The 15,860-nt window shown below is 37.8% G+C and overlaps 1 protein-coding gene across 3 annotated transcripts in view; it reads right to left on the reverse strand.

Annotated features, from left to right (window-relative positions):
- Positions 1-5,332: 5,332 nt before the first annotated feature.
- The window catches only part of DENND6A (DENN domain containing 6A), a 57,504-nt gene continuing 46,976 nt past the window's right edge, over positions 5,333-15,860 (reverse strand). For all 3 annotated transcript variants that reach the window (XM_032411549.1, XM_032411548.1, XM_032411550.1), the window contains exons 13-20: positions 12,873-12,938; positions 12,699-12,763; positions 12,040-12,129; positions 10,303-10,356; positions 10,088-10,197; positions 9,568-9,670; positions 8,328-8,402; positions 5,333-7,856 (exon numbers count right to left, since the gene is read on the reverse strand). In XM_032411549.1, coding sequence (XP_032267440.1) covers positions 7,725-7,856; positions 8,328-8,402; positions 9,568-9,670; positions 10,088-10,197; positions 10,303-10,356; positions 12,040-12,129; positions 12,699-12,763; positions 12,873-12,938 — 695 coding nt within the window. In that variant the 3' untranslated portion in view covers positions 5,333-7,724. The remainder of the gene's footprint in view (positions 7,857-8,327; positions 8,403-9,567; positions 9,671-10,087; positions 10,198-10,302; positions 10,357-12,039; positions 12,130-12,698; positions 12,764-12,872; positions 12,939-15,860) is intronic.

Here is a 15,860-nt window from a genome sequence, read left to right on the forward strand (position 1 = left end):
AACTTCCAAACCAGTGCCATTTCAAATAGTAGCTAAATTCATTAGGGCTGCGGCTGTCACAGCAGGATGGTTGGCTCTGGGGCTGGGCTTGGGACTGTGTTTGGGAGCCTCATCACTGGTTATGCCAGGAACTTTTCTTTGAAGCAACAGCTCTTCTCCTATGCCATTCTGGGCTTTTCCCTCTCAGAGGCCATGGGCCTCTTTTGTCTAATGGTAGCCTTTTCCATTCTCTTCACCATGTTAAGGAGCCCTCTCCACCGTTTATGGTTCTTTCTCCCATGTCTCATCTGCTCTGTATAGTCTTTTTCCTATATATCACCAGGCAGGCTGGGGGAAAGCGGTTGGCTCAGGGTTTGACAGAGGCAAGACAAATAAATACTATATTAATAAGATGTTAAGAAAGAAAAAAAGTCAGATAAAAAAAGTACATCCGCAAATCAATCAATGGGATACATTAATAAAAGAAATAACAAGAACCATATGATCCTCTCAATAGATGCAGAAAAAGCATTTGACAAAGTACATCCTTTCTTGATCAAAACTCTTCAGAGTATAGGGATAGAGGGTACATATCTCAATATCATAAAAGCCATCTATGGGGTGCCTGGGTGGCTCAGTTGGTTAAGCGACTGCCTTCGGCTCAGGTCATGATCCTGGAGTCCCAGGATCGAGTCCCACATCGGGCTCCCTGCTCAGCAGGGAGTCTGCTTCTCCCTCTGACCCTCCCCCCTCTCATGTGATCTCTCTCTCTCTCTCTCTCTCATTCTCTCTCTCAAATAAATAAATAAAATCTTTAAAAATAAATAAATAAATAAATAAAAGCCATCTATGAAAAACCCACAGCGAATATCATTCTCAATGGTGAAAAACTGAGAGCTTTCCCCCTAAGGTCAGGAACATGGCAGGGATGCCCACTGTCACCACTGCTATTCAACATGGTATTAGAAGTCCTAGCCACAGCAATCAGACAACAAAAAGAAATCAAAGGCATCCGAATCGGCAAAGAAGTCAAACTCTCACTCTTTGCAGATGATAGGATACTTTATGTGGAAAACCCAAAAGACTCCACCCCAAAACTGCTAGCACTCATACAGGAATTCAGTAAAGTGGCAGGATATAAAATCAATGCACAGAAATCAGTGGCATTCCTATACACCAACAACAAGACAGAAGAAAGAGAAATGAAGGAGTCGATCCCATTTACAACTGCACCCAAAACCGTAAGATACCTAGGAATAAATCTAGCCAAAGAGGCAAAGAACCTATACTCAGAAAACTATAAAATACTCATGAAAGAAATTGAGGAAGACACAAAGAAATGGAAAAACGTTCCATGCTCATGGATTGGAAGAACAAATTTTGTGAAGATGTCAATGCTACCTAGAGCAATCTACACATTTAATGCAATCCCTATCAAAATACCATCCACTTTTTTCAAAGAAATGGAACAAATAATCCTAAAATTTGTATGGAACCAGAAAAGACCCCAAGTAGCCAGAGGAATGTTGAAAAAGAAAAGCAAAGCTGGCGGCATCACAATTCCGGACTTTCAGCTCTATTACAAAGCTGTCATCATCAAGACAGTATGGTGGGGCGCCTGGGGGGCTCAGTCGTTAAGCGTCTGCCTTCGGCTCAGGTCATGATCCCAGGGTCCTGGGATCGAGCCCCGCATCGGGCTCCCTGCTCTGCAGGAAGCCTGCTTCTCCTTCTCCCACTCCCCCTGCTTGTGTTCCTGCTCTCGCTATCTCTCTCTCTGTCAAATAAATAAATAAAATCTTAAAAAAAAAAAAAAAAAAAGACAGTATGGTACTGGCACAAAAACAGACACATAGATCAATGGAACAGAATAGAGAGCCCAGAAATGGACCCTCAACTCTATGGTCAACTAATCTTTGACAAAGCAGGAAAGAATGTCCAATGGAATAAAGACAGTCTCTTCAACAAATGGTGTTGGGAAAATTGGACAACCACAAGCAGAAGAATGAAACTGGACCATTTCCTTACACCACACACAAAAATAGACTCAAAATGGTTGAAAGACCTAAATGTGAGACAGGAATCCATCAAAATCCTAGAGGAGAACACTGGCAGCAACCTCTTTGACCTCAGCCGCAGCAACTTCTTCCTAGAAACATCGCCAAAGGCAAGGGAAGCAAGGGCAAAAATGAACGATTGGGACTTCATCAAGATAAAAAGCTTCTGCACAGCAAAAGAAACAGTCAACAAAACCCAAAGACAACCTACAGAATGGGAGAAGATATTTGCAAATGACATATCAGATAAAGGGTTAGTATCCAAAATCTATAAAGAACTTATCAAACTCAACACCCAAAGAACAAATAACCCAATCAAGAAATGGGCAGAAGACATGAACAGACATTTTTCCAAAGAAGACATCCAAATGGCCAACAGACACATGAAAAAGTGCTCAACATCGCTTGGCATCAGGGAAATCCAAATCAAAACCTCAATGAGATACCACCTCACACCAGTCAGAATGGCTAAAATTAACAAGTCAGGACACGACAGATGTTGGCAAGGATGTGGAAAAAGGGGAACCCTCCTACACTGTTGGTGGGAATGCAAGCTGGTGCAGCCACTTTGGAAAACAGTATGGAGGTTCCTCAAAAAGTTGAAAATAGAGCTACCCTACAACCCAGCAATTGCACTACTGGGTATTTACCCCAAAAGGTACAAATGTAGTGATCCGAAGGGGTATGTGCACCCCAATGTTTATAGCAGCAATGTCCACAATAGCCCAACTATGGAAAGAGCCAAGATGTCCATCAACAGATGAATGGATAAAGAAGATGTGGTATATATATATATATATATATATATATATATATACAATGGAATATTATGCTACCATCAAAAAAAACCCCAAAATCTTGCCATTTGCAACGACGTGGATGGAACTAGAGGGTATTATGCTAAGCGAAATAAGTCAATCACAGAAAGACATGTATCATATGATCTCACTGATATGAGGAATTCTTAATCTCAGGAAACAAACAGGGTTGCTGGAATGGTGGGGGGTGGGAGGGATGGGGTGGCTGAGTGATAGACACTGGGGAGGGTATGTGCTATGGTAAGCACTGTGAATTGTGTAAGACTGTTGAATCATAGACCTGTACCTCTAAAACAAATAATACATTATATGTTAAAAAAAAAAAAAAAAGGAAGATAGTGGGAAGGGAAAAATGAAGGGGGGTAATCGGAGGGGGAGACAAACCATGAGAGATTATGGACTCTGAAAAACAAACTGAGGGTTCTAGAGGGGAGGGGGGTGGGAGGATGGGTTAGCCTGGTGATGGGTATTAAGGAGGGCACGTTTTGAATGGAGCACTGGGTGTTATGTGCAAACAATGAATCATGGAACACTACATCAAAAACTAATGATGTAATGTATGGTGATTAACATAATAAAATAAAATTTTTAAAAAATATATGAAATCTTGCCATTTGCAACAACATGGATGGAACTAGAGGGTATTATGCTAAGCAAAATAAGTCAATCAGAGAAAGACAATTATCATATGATCTTACTCAGATGTGGAATTTAAGTAACAAAACAGAGGGTCACAGGGGAAGAGAGGAAAAAATAAAACAAGATGAAATCAGAGAGGAAGACAAACCATAAGAGACTCTTAACTCCAGGAAACAAACTGAGGGTTGCTGGAGGGCGGTGGGTGGGGGATGGGGTAACTGGGTGATGGGCATTAAGGAGGATGTGTGATGTAATGAGCACTGTGTGTTATATGCAACTGATGAATCACTGAACTCTACCTCTGAAACCAATAATACACTGTGTGTTAATTAATTGAATTTAAATAAAAACAAAACAAAAAGATAGCCAGTAATATCAGTTAAAACACCAACAGATACTAAAATTGGTAGATCAAGGAAGCAAGATATAAATATATGTTTAGAATTATTAGAACGAGAGGTGCCTGGGTGGCTCAGTCGTTAAGCGTCTGCCTTCGGCTCAGGTCATGATCCCGGGGTTCTGGGAACAAGCCCCGCATCGAGCTCCCTGCTCAGGGGGAAGCCTGCTTCTTCCTCTCCCACTCCCCCTGCTTGTGTTCCCTCTCTCGCTGTGTCTCTGTCAAATAAATAAAATCTTTAAAAAAAAAAAAAAAAGAATTATCAGAACGAACTAAAATAGGAAGAATTAAAAACTTCATCTTTGGAGTATGCAGTTTGGTATTGAAAGATAGCATATGAAATTATTTTTGCTTTTTATGATAGACCTTTTTGTACTTCTTATTGCATCAACTCTTGCTGTTTTGATACAAATACATATTTTTAAAATGAAACTTACAATTACTTAGAAAAATATAAATACAAAATACACAGCTCAAAGCAGTATATTATGACAATTGTTCAAGTCCTAGCTCTACCCTTAGCAGTCACATAACATTAGTCAAGATTTTTGACAATTCTGTTCTCAGTTTTCTTACTGTGAAATAGGAATGGAAAAGTGCATGCCTGGGGTGCCTGGGTGGCTCAGTTGGTTAAGCATCCAACTCTTGATTTCAGCTCAGGTCATGATCTCAGGGTTGTGACATTGAGCCTCACATCAGGCTTCATGTGGAGTCTGCTTAAGATTCTCTCTCTCCCTCTCCCTTTGCACCCCTACCCCCGATCGTGTGTGTGCTCTCTCAAAAAAAAATAAGATAAAATTTTAATTTTTTTTTTTTAATTTTTTTTTAAAGATTTTATTTATTCATTTCAGACACAGAGATACAGAGAGAGAGAGAGAGAGAGCATGAGCAGGGGGAGAGGCAGAGGGAGAGGGAGAAGCAGGCTCCACGCTGAGCCGGGAGCCTGATGTGGGGCTCGATCCCAGGACCCTGGGATCATGACCTGAGCCGAAGGCAGACGCTTAACCATCTGAGCCACCCAGGCGCCCCAAAAATAAGATAAAATTTTTAAAAAGTGCATGCCTTTTAATAGTAATATTGTAAGGATGAAGTCATATATGTAATTACTGCATAGCATATTGAACTGTATTGTAACAACATAATAGAGACTACTTATTGTTTTGTTCTGAAAAAATAAAAATAAATGAACTAAGTTTGAGCAAAAGAAAACAAAAGGACAGATTTTAATAGAATCTCTTTTAAATGTACTGAAATATTTTATAGTACACTTTTAAGGATATTACCCAGTAACTTCAAAAAGTAGTAACAGCCAATATATTTTATTATCAACAAATAAATTAAAATCCAAAGGATAGTATCATATGCTTTAAAAAAGGGAGATGAAGAAATAAAAGTAATTTGAGATTTTTAAAAAGGTAAAAAAAAAAGTAGTAAATAAGGGGGAATCCAGCAAGAGCTACCTACATTATTAAGCTAAAATTTTTTCATCAGAACGTTTCAGATGTGAAGTGAAATCACTTCATTGATCTGTTATTACACTGGACTGCTGTTCACTTGTTCATAGTAAAAAGAAGGTTTTCATTTGAATTTTTAAAAATAAGTTGGGAAGTAAAAGGAATCTCATAATGCACAAGTTTCATTTATTATGCATTTTCTCAAGCATTCCAACCTTACTGAGAAATAACACAAGACATCCAAGTGCTTTAAAATCCAAGGCCTTTAATTCATTTTTCAGTAATGACCACAAATGCCTTCACAAAACTCCTTTTTCACAAAAACAGAAGGCACTAGGCATTACATAACACCCTGAAAGCAGTGATTCCCTCTGATGCTGGTGGAGATAAACATTAAACGGCAGGTTTTAGGTCTTAATGTCCCCTCAAAAAAAAAGACAACACTGAAAATCACACAAAAAAATTGTTACCAGTCTTTCTCAGATTCCCAATGCAATTTTAAGTTAATTTTACAAGCACATAATTTGAAATTAATAGGTAAACCAGGTAAGTATGATATGGTTTTCAACATGTGTTAGGTTTTAGTTAAATACAGTAAATAGGAAGATACTGTTATTATGCTACTTGGCATCCTTTGCTACTCTTTAGCTGTGCAAAATAAACTTGAAATGATACATCCTGTAGTGGTATAATTTAAAAGATCCTTGATATGACACTAACAACTTTCAAATTCTGGTCACAAACTGCATATAAATTGTAAGATTATTAAAATACCCCTTTTTGAAAAATAATAAGATGACCATTTATACCTAAATAAGGTTTCCCAGAAAGATATGAAATACTCTAGCGTATAAAAGTAGTTGCCCCTTTTCCATAAGGACAATGTTGTTTCACAAAATAACTCATATGATCCAAGGCAAATGATTTCTTTCAAATGCCATATTCTCTCTATGACTTTGAGGTATGCTTCAAGAGACTATATCCAGGAGAAAAGGGCACATTTAGGTATAATACCACAGTTACAAACACAAAGAGGCTTTCTGGGTCAGGAGTGCCCTTAAGAGTTGCATTAACAGAAAATAAGAGACAGCTTCTGAAGCCATTTCTTTTACAAACACATACAACTAAATTTCGTTGCTGAGAGGGTAATTCAAGACACAGCTATTTACATATGTGCTATGTCATGTGTGGCTATTTTAAATAGTGGCTTCTGGAGGACACTCCTATTCAAACACAAACCAAGCAACCTTATTCTACCAAACCACAATCTTCTATTTTTGGCAAGGTGGTATTGTTCAAACAAAACAGAAACAAACAAAACAACGGCAACAACAAAAAACTAGCGATAACAGTGATTTAGGCAAAAGTCCCCATGTCTAACAACAGTAGGGAAAATGTTCTGAGAAATATTAATTTTGGGGGAAAAAACCCTACCAAACAAATAATGCTGAAAACTAATCTTATAATCACTTACATGACTATAACGTAAAACGTTTATGAATGCCTTTGAAATGAGAATAGTTCAGTTTAAAAAACAGCTGATTATGAGGTTTACAATTAGAATGTCTCTAAAAAAACATCCAAGCTAATTAACTAAAACAGGTTCAACTAGTAAGTGGTAAGAAGAAATAAACTCTTCCATAATTAATATTAGATTCTTTCTTGCCTTTGGAGAAACTGGTAACATTAAACTTGAAATGATATAGAATATAATGAAATGAAACCTACATGACAACTAAAAACAAAACAAAACAAAAAAAACCACACCAGGGCACTACTAATAAACATGATGGGAGGCAAGAAAGGTATCTTTAAGCAGTGATTACTCAGAAGAATGCCTTATAAAATTACGTATCATAATCAAGTTAAGAAAAAGCTTCAAGACTAGCAGCTGAGCTTTGTGAAACATGTAGGACAACAGAAGGCACTACGAAAGCATTAATTACTTCTAACTACCATCGGACAGATCAGTCTTCTTCTTCTTAAGAAGCTAGCCAGTGTGAATGTTATTTTTATATCCCCCTGAGTTTTAACATGATTGGGCAGAGCAGCACCAATTTAAAAAAATATCTGCAATGCCAGCACTGCAGTTTGGAATCACTTATACTGATGGCCCCACAGGTCTCTCATAAGAGCACTTTAGAACATGATTAAAAATATAGAAATGCCTTTCGGTGTTTCAGTATTAAAGTGGAACCACCACAGTATCCATTTTTAAAAATAATGCACTAAAAAGGTCTGTTTAGTCAGTATAGTCTTTCCATCCTGTAGCTAGCATTCACGGCTATTTTCCACGCTGAGACATCTCCTTTGTGCGTTGGGCTGAAATGTCAGCATGCTTCACGGTGCACAATCCTTTTTGGCTGGAAAATCCTAGCAAATGTCATGTCATGCCCGTTTTGAGCAGTATGCCTTGTAGGTCCTCTGGCAATGCTAAGATAATTGCATCTATGTGTGTCCGTAACTTTTCCATAGTGTCAGGTTTCACAGGTAAATGCTCTCGATCAGCCTGCAACTACAGAAGGAACATTTGGAAGCATTTAAATTACCCTCTGAGTCTGTATTAATACACTGTATTCTCTAAATGAACAATTTTAATGGTCTAATGATTTGGAAAATTCAAACTTACACTAGAATTTAGAGGAATTGTAAAAAAGCAAACAACATGCCATTTAAACAATATATTGCTGAGCTCATAAAAGACTTCTATGTAAATTAATAGATAATACCTATAGATACCATGTGGTATTAAATATAAGTGACAATGTTTTTTGTAGAGCTCATTAGACGCCCTGTAAATACTCTTAAAATAATATGGCATCATTGTGATCTGCTTGAGTGACCAAGTATTCTCAGTCAGATCTACCATCAGTTGACCAATCTTAAGTGCTCTCATTTAAAAAGCTCCTTCTGCAACACATCATGAACGGTCACCTCAAATATGAGGAAAATATCTTCATGGATCTTTGCTGTTTTGGCTACATACCAGCTTATTTTTTAGCTTCAATACAAGGTCTACTGTTTCTACTTCTGTGTGTTTCTGGGTCCAGAGAAGTAAATCCTACAAGAATAAACAAATCCCAAATCAGTAAATACTCAAAATATGTTTCAAACTGCTCTATTTTAACAGGCAAGGCTACTGAGCAGGAAGGATAGGAAGGAAAAAGAAAACAGAGTATGTAACTCAGATACAGCATTACAGTACAGGAATAATTCTCCACATGACATTCTAACATTAATTAGATAATTTTTGACATTAGAACAACCGTCTAATAGTTGGGAAATAAAACAAAATGTAAGAAACTCCTTTCTGAGATAGCCCTTTTAGATCAATGAAAAAATTACAACTCCAAGTATAATGCTAATCCCCATCCCTACTAAGTAGTAAGTACCTTAATTTATAAGGAACATTAACAAATTAAGACAACCGTGAACATGAATCTATTACTGGCTGTAAACTTTGACATCTACAAACAAGCTCTTCCTCGGCTTATTTGTGGTTGCCTTCATTGTATTCCTTCTCTCACAACCATAGTCACTGGGAGGTTATGATTGGAAAGTTCACTTCAAGGCTAGCCCATCTCAAGCTAAATAAAGATGAAACTATTCTTTATATTTTCACAAGGAGCTCAATTTAAAATAGTCTCGTGACAAACTATAGATTAAAAACAGTCAAAATACAGGAAAAAAATTGTTAATAATAACTGGAAAGATTTGAATCTTGATTCTATCCAGGGGAATGCTAGTAAATATTTAACCACCAGTTCTCTAGGAAAAGTCTCTGGTTTGTAGCATTTGCCAATGTGGTATAATACTCCTACTGTAGCCAATTTCAAGCTACCAACATGAGATCACTGAACGCAAAGGTGGGAAGAGATGTACACAGTTAGCTCCTGTGGGTCAGCGTAAGCAGGGCTCTAGCTCACTGCTGGCTTCATTACTTAGCAGTGATGTAATCTGAAGCAAGTCACTTAATTTATAATCCTTAGGGGTCTCATAATGCAGATTATAACACACCTACTTCAATGAATTGTTGTAAGGATTAAAAGACATTATCCATCTAAAGCACCTACACAGTCCTTGACACACAGCACATGATCTAGAAAAGTGAGGTATTACTTATTTACAAAGTAGTGGATATGGGTATAATCTCCCAGCCTCTAAGGATAATGTTATCTTTATTTTCAATAGTTGTTAATCATCACATAAACACACTGTTTTCTAACCTCTTCGCAAAGAGCTTCTAAATGGAGTGCCTCCAATTTCTGGGTCATTTCCTTCCGCCGGGTCTTGAACCAACCATCAAAATTTGGAGATTTCAGAAAATGCCTATAAAAATAAATTTTAAAAAAGCAAAGTTTGATTATGACTTACTTCCTCTCCTCAATACCTTTCCTACCAATAGCTTGGAGAACCATGTGAAACAATGGAATTTTTATTTATTTATTTATTTGAATTTTTTTTTAAAAAAGTAAGTTTAAGTCCAGTTTTTTTGTTTTTTTTTTTAAAGATTTTATTTATTTATTTGACAGAGAGAGAGAGAGAGGAACACAAGCAGGGGGAGTGAGAGGGAGAAGCAGGCTTCCTACCAAGCAGGGAGCCCGATGTGGGGCGCGATCCCAGGAGCCTGGGATCATGACCTGAGCTGAAGGCAGACACTTAACGACTGAGCCACCCAGGCGCCCTATTTTGTTTTTAAATAAAGCTCTACAGATGGGTGAAAAAGAAGGAAAAAAAAAGACCAACCGATAAAGTCCAATCCAATCGCCTTTTATTCTAGAGGTCAGCTGAGGTCCTGTTTTCTCAAGTGTCTTCATAAATTCTTCTGGAAGGAACTGTCTTAATTGGGGTGGACTCTAGAAATTAGGACATACTGATTTAAAAATTAGAAATGGCTATACTCCCAGGAGCTAATTACAGTTAGAGAACTCAAATTAGAATTTAACTGAATAAAGTTATACCTTCCATGGAGAGATACTTTTCTGCAAAGGCATCAAGCTTGCCACATATCTTTCCTGAAACCAAAAAAAAGTTAATCAAAGTTAGGCATTCTTTTTTTTTTAAGATTTTATTTATTTGTTTATTTGAGAGAGAGAGAGCACGCGTGCAAGGGAGGGGAAGGGGAGAAGAAGAAGGAGAGAGAGAATCCCAAGCAGACTCTTCGTTGAGCACAGAGCCTGATGTGGGGCCCAATTCCATGACCCTGAGACCACAACCTGAGCCAAAACCAACAGTCAGATGCTTAACCAACTGAGCCACCCAGGTGCCCCAAAGTTAGGCATTCTTACCTAGAGAGTCTTCAAAAACACATAAACAGACCCCCCTTAAAAGAAATGGGTTTATAAGTTTTTCATCATATGGTCTTTCAATGGACAGCAGCAATGCATCACTTCCCATAATGGACATAGCAAAATTTAGATTGAATTGAGAAGTCAGATTTTCAATAAGAATTTAACTAAATCTTAAATAATTCAAGGAACTGCATATTTTTAGTGATAATCATTAACCCTATTGGGTGAGTATGTGCCAGAAAATGTACTCAACATTTTATATGCATGATCTCTTTTAATCCCTGCAACCATCCCGTGTGGCCATTATTACTGGAAAAGAGGCTTTGGAAAGCTAAGTAAGCCGCCCAAGGTCACATAGCCTGAACCTGAATTCAGGTCTACTTGACTTCAGTCCATGCCCGTAAGCACTACAGTAAAGTTCATTTCAAATCAAACAGATTTAAATGGAACAAAATTAATTAACATCCATAGACCAAGAAAGAGTATCTTGCCTCAAAATGTAATAGCAAAGATCTCCAGGTTGCTCCCATATGATATTCACAGATAGATTACATTAATAACTACATGGAATCTCTCTTGGATGCAGTCTCCAGACTAGGACCACATTATGTACTATCTGATACTGTGAGGCATCTTTCAGTATTTTAATATGCTATTCTACTGAATTTCATAGAATAACCATATCATCTAGTCATTTATTCCATATTGAGTGCTACCAGATGCCAAACTGAAGAGATGATAATGAACAAGACAGATAAGGCCCCTGTCATCATGGTGTTACTGGCCTCATGGATATCATATCAAATTGTGCTCAAGAAAATAGTATCAGAGGGCCACCTGGGTGGCTCAGTCGGTTAAGTGTCCAATTCTTGATTTTAGCTAGGTCATGATCTTAAGGTTGTGAGATGGAGCCCCACATCCGGCTCTGTGCTCAGCACAGAGTCTGCTTGAGATCCTCTCTCCCCCTGCTCGTGCTCGTTCTCGCTCTCTCTCAAATAAATAAATAAATAAAATCTTTTAAAAAAAAGTAGCTTTGAAAACAAAAAAGGAAATAATATCAGAAAGAAGTTCCAGGTTAACCTTGTTTTAAGGTGTAAAATGCAATAATTATGTAATATTTCACAATTATCTCATTTAAGATTCACAGCAACCCTGAAAGATACTTAGGAAAAGTGGAATTAGCCACATTTTACAGATAAAGAAAATGAGGGTCAGAGAGGAAGTGACTTGCCAAAGTTACACAGTTAATATTAGAATAGAGTCCAGGTCTCCTGCAAAAGGTTCTATTTTTAATCACCAAACACATGAGCAGGCAAAACACATAAACTAAGGTTTTTGTGAATGGGGAAAACATTCATATATCCTTCAACAAATCATTAAATTAAACAAATACCTATGTTAACTTACCAATGGAATGATGAAGCTTTGTGTCAGTTCCAAAAAGTAGCGTCGGAGAATAACACTTTGAGCCTCAGAAGGACGTTTCTGTTGTACACCCTTAAAAGAAAAAGCAATGAAAACCTACATTCTAGTGTAAGGAAGAATATAAAACAAAGCATAATTATAGTAGTTCAACTGATATGTAAATACATACTTTTACTTGATTGAAAAAAAACCCTAGAACTTCACCTTCAATTTAACCTTAAGTTCATTGTGCAATATCCTGTGAAAAAAACCCTAAGCGCAAAACATCACATGTTCATCCCACACTTAAAAGTATCAGTTTACATTGAATTGTCTTTATTTCACACTTGCTGTATAAGTATTATTTACATTTTCCCAAAAATGCTAACCATCCCCTATTGGCTGCTAAACTACCTCATGGAAGAGTCCATGACTTTTTCACTATAACTCTCAAGTTTCTAGAAAGACTGGCACTAGTGGGTAGCTGCAGCTCCACATTTCAAGCCCATAATTGTTGCTGCTTAGGCTTCTGATTTTTGTGAAGCTTTGGTTCAAAAGAAAGACCTCATTTCACATTATCATACATAATGCACATACTCCCTAACTGGATATTGCTTACCTGCACAAGGAAATTTAAATTAATAATATGAGCAAGGAATTACCTTCTGTAATTGTTTTATGATCTCTTCATCTCTACTTAGATATGGCTTATAAGACGTATAAACTCCTAAGAAGTAAAGAAAATACAGTAAATAATAAGACCCAAGTACCCACATAAGTATATATATATTTAAAAGTTAATAAAAATAATAAAATATAATAATAAAAATCAATACCAGGTTTAGAATCCAGAGTCTTTAGGTTCTTCAATTTTTTCACTTTAACCTGCTTAGGAATTTCACCTAAAGGAAATATCATAAAGACTCATAATTATTCGAGTTTTACATATTACAAAACTGGAATTTTGTAAGATTAATAATCCACTGACTGTTTATTACTCAATCAGGGATCTTATAGCTAAAGTATTCTTTTTTAAAATTTTTTTTTTTTTTTTAAGATTTTATTGATTTATTTGACAGAGAGAGACACAGCGAGAGAGGGAACACAAGCAGGGGGAGTGGGAGAGGGAGAAGGAGAAGCAGGCTTCCCACCGAACAGGGAGCCCGATGTGGGGCTCGATCCCAGGACTCTGGGATCATGACCTGAGCCGAAGGCAGACGCTTAACGACTGAGCCACCCAGGCATTAGAGAGAGAGAGAAAGAGAGAGAGAGAGCAAGTGTGCACGGGGGAAGGGGCAGAGGGAGAGAAAGAATCTCAAGCAGGCTTCACGCCCAGCACAGAAGCCCAATGCAGGGCTTGATCTCATGACCTGAGCTGAAATAAAGAGTCGGACACTTAACCGACTGAGCCACCCAGGCACCACTGAAGTATTTTTCTTAACATCAAATAATATTCAAGAGTTTATTCCTCGTGCTTTAAAACTGGATAAATGCTGGATTATTATAGCATTACAGAAAAAATGTGTAAATTATATAAAATGGCTATTTGATCTTTCATTAATATCTATCATTACTTAAAAATTTCCTTTTGTCACTTAACTTGTAATTTAAAATCTTTGTGCCAAATACATGAAATTGAAAACCTATGTGCCAAATATTAATAAAATACTCTTGAAGAGTAAATGGAATTGCAAGCAACTCTTATAGTATTCAAAAGTTTTTTCCTGACACCTCCCAAAATTCTGTTTCTGCATTATAGAAACTTACACTGCCACCAGGTGGTGACAGTATGTGTCACAACCACAGACCTGAGCCATAGATGGACAGGCCTCCTGAGCAGGTCAGCTGTGAACAATTTGCACAGCATATGCTGTGGTTCTGGTCTTGGGGTCAAAAGAAGCTACAATCTAAACAACCCGCTATATATATAACCGTCAGCAGAAAAATGCCTCAAGATAAGCACTTAAAAGTGTCATAAGCACACTAAACAGACTTTTTCTTTTCCTTTCTCCATCCTCCTTCTAAGTGTAAGAGGACCTAAGAACTGAAAGACAATCTACAGATTATCTAATTCAAGGCTCTAAATTGAAAACACATTTTTCATTAAATTGTTATACACATCTAACTGCTAACTACAGTTATCTCTGGGGGTGGAATTGTAGGAGCACAGAGCATTTTCAGTTGTAATCTTATATTGTTAAAAAATTTTAAGAGCATGTACTATGGTAAAACAGGTATTTCTGTAAATTCTCTACTTTGAAATAATTTCAATCTTACAGAAAAGCTTTAGAATAATAAAGATGATACTCTAATTTTATCAACTGCCCCAATAACTTTAAACAGACCCTTGTTAAGAAGTCACTGTCATGTACACAACTAATATTTTCATCGATTCAGTAAATATTAGTAAATGCAAGATACTGGAAATAAAAAAATAAAACAACTAGCTCCTGTAGTTCCTAGTTCTCAACTAGTTCAACTAGTTCCTAGTAAGACAAATAGAGATACATGACAATATGTAGGATATGTGCTGGGATAAAATTACGAACAAGATGCTATGGAAACCCAAAAGAGGAGGCAAAGAGGAGTTAAAAAATTATTGAGATTTCCTAAAGGAAGTGAGATGTCAGCAGTCTTATAAGAGAAATAAAAAGTTATCCAGAAGAAAAAAAGACCTTTTAGGCAGAGTTAAGTCCAGAAGCATGAAGAGCATGTTGCCTAAGGAGTTATACATAATGGTAAGGATAGTAATAGCCACCATTTACTCAATCCTTATCTGTGCCAGTCCTGGTCTAAGAATACCGCATGAATGATCACATCTAATCTTCATAAAGAAGTAGGTTTTATCATGTCCATCTCACAGATGAAGGAACTCAGGCATGGATAAAATTGACCTGGTATGCACCAAAACTGGCTCTTTCCTGCCATCATCCACTCTGATTGGTCAATGCCCCATTCAGACAGGTTGTTAGCTCCAGAGAACAACTTGTCCAAGGACACACAGTTAACATGCTTGAACCGGGATATGAAATAAGGCAGTCTAAGTCCTGAGCCATCACTCTTACCCACGACACTGCAAGGGCAGGAATGGAGGGTATGCTAAAAGGGGCAGGAGGTAAAGCTAGAGAGGTATTCAAAGGTCAGGTCAAGAGGAACTATTCAGATGTCTGACATCGCAGTGACCGAGACTGAAAGCATGGGCGTGGTGGGTTAGTGGATGGGGAATGAGCTGGCAGGATCAAATCCGCATTTAACACACTCACTGCCGCCAGGTGGTGACGGTGTTAACCACAACCACAGGCCCGAGCCACAGATGGACAGGCCTCCTGAGCAGGTCTGCCGGGTGCACAAAGGAGTCTGCGGTGGAAGAGGAGAGCCAGAGGATAAAACAGAAGCACTGTGGAATACTGCTCCTGGGTAGATACAGAACCTGAAGCAAAACGTGTGCCTCAAGGAAGAGAAGAGAGGGAGCTACTGGAGCTCTGTGGAGGAGATAAAACCAAGAGGCTTTGGGGACAGACTGCGAGAAGAGCAAAGTCCAGGAACACTCAGGTTTCCAGAATTTTTAAAGTTATTTATTTATTTATTTTAGAGAGAGAAAGAGAAAGCATGTGCACAGGAGAGCAGGGGGAGGGACACAGGGAGAGACGGGGAGAGAATCTTAAACAGACTCCACGATGAGCTCAGAGCCTGACTCGGGGCTCAATCTCACGACCCTGAGATCATGACCTGAACCGAGACCAAGAGTCAGACGCTTAACCAACTGAGCCACCCAGGCACCCCTCAGAATGTTTTTGATTCATTAGCTGATAGATTTTACTTCA

Source organism: Phoca vitulina, unplaced genomic scaffold (genome assembly GCF_004348235.1).
Source record: "Phoca vitulina isolate PV1807 unplaced genomic scaffold, GSC_HSeal_1.0 scaffold13, whole genome shotgun sequence".
In the NCBI taxonomy this organism is placed as follows: Eukaryota; Metazoa; Chordata; class Mammalia; order Carnivora; family Phocidae; genus Phoca; species Phoca vitulina.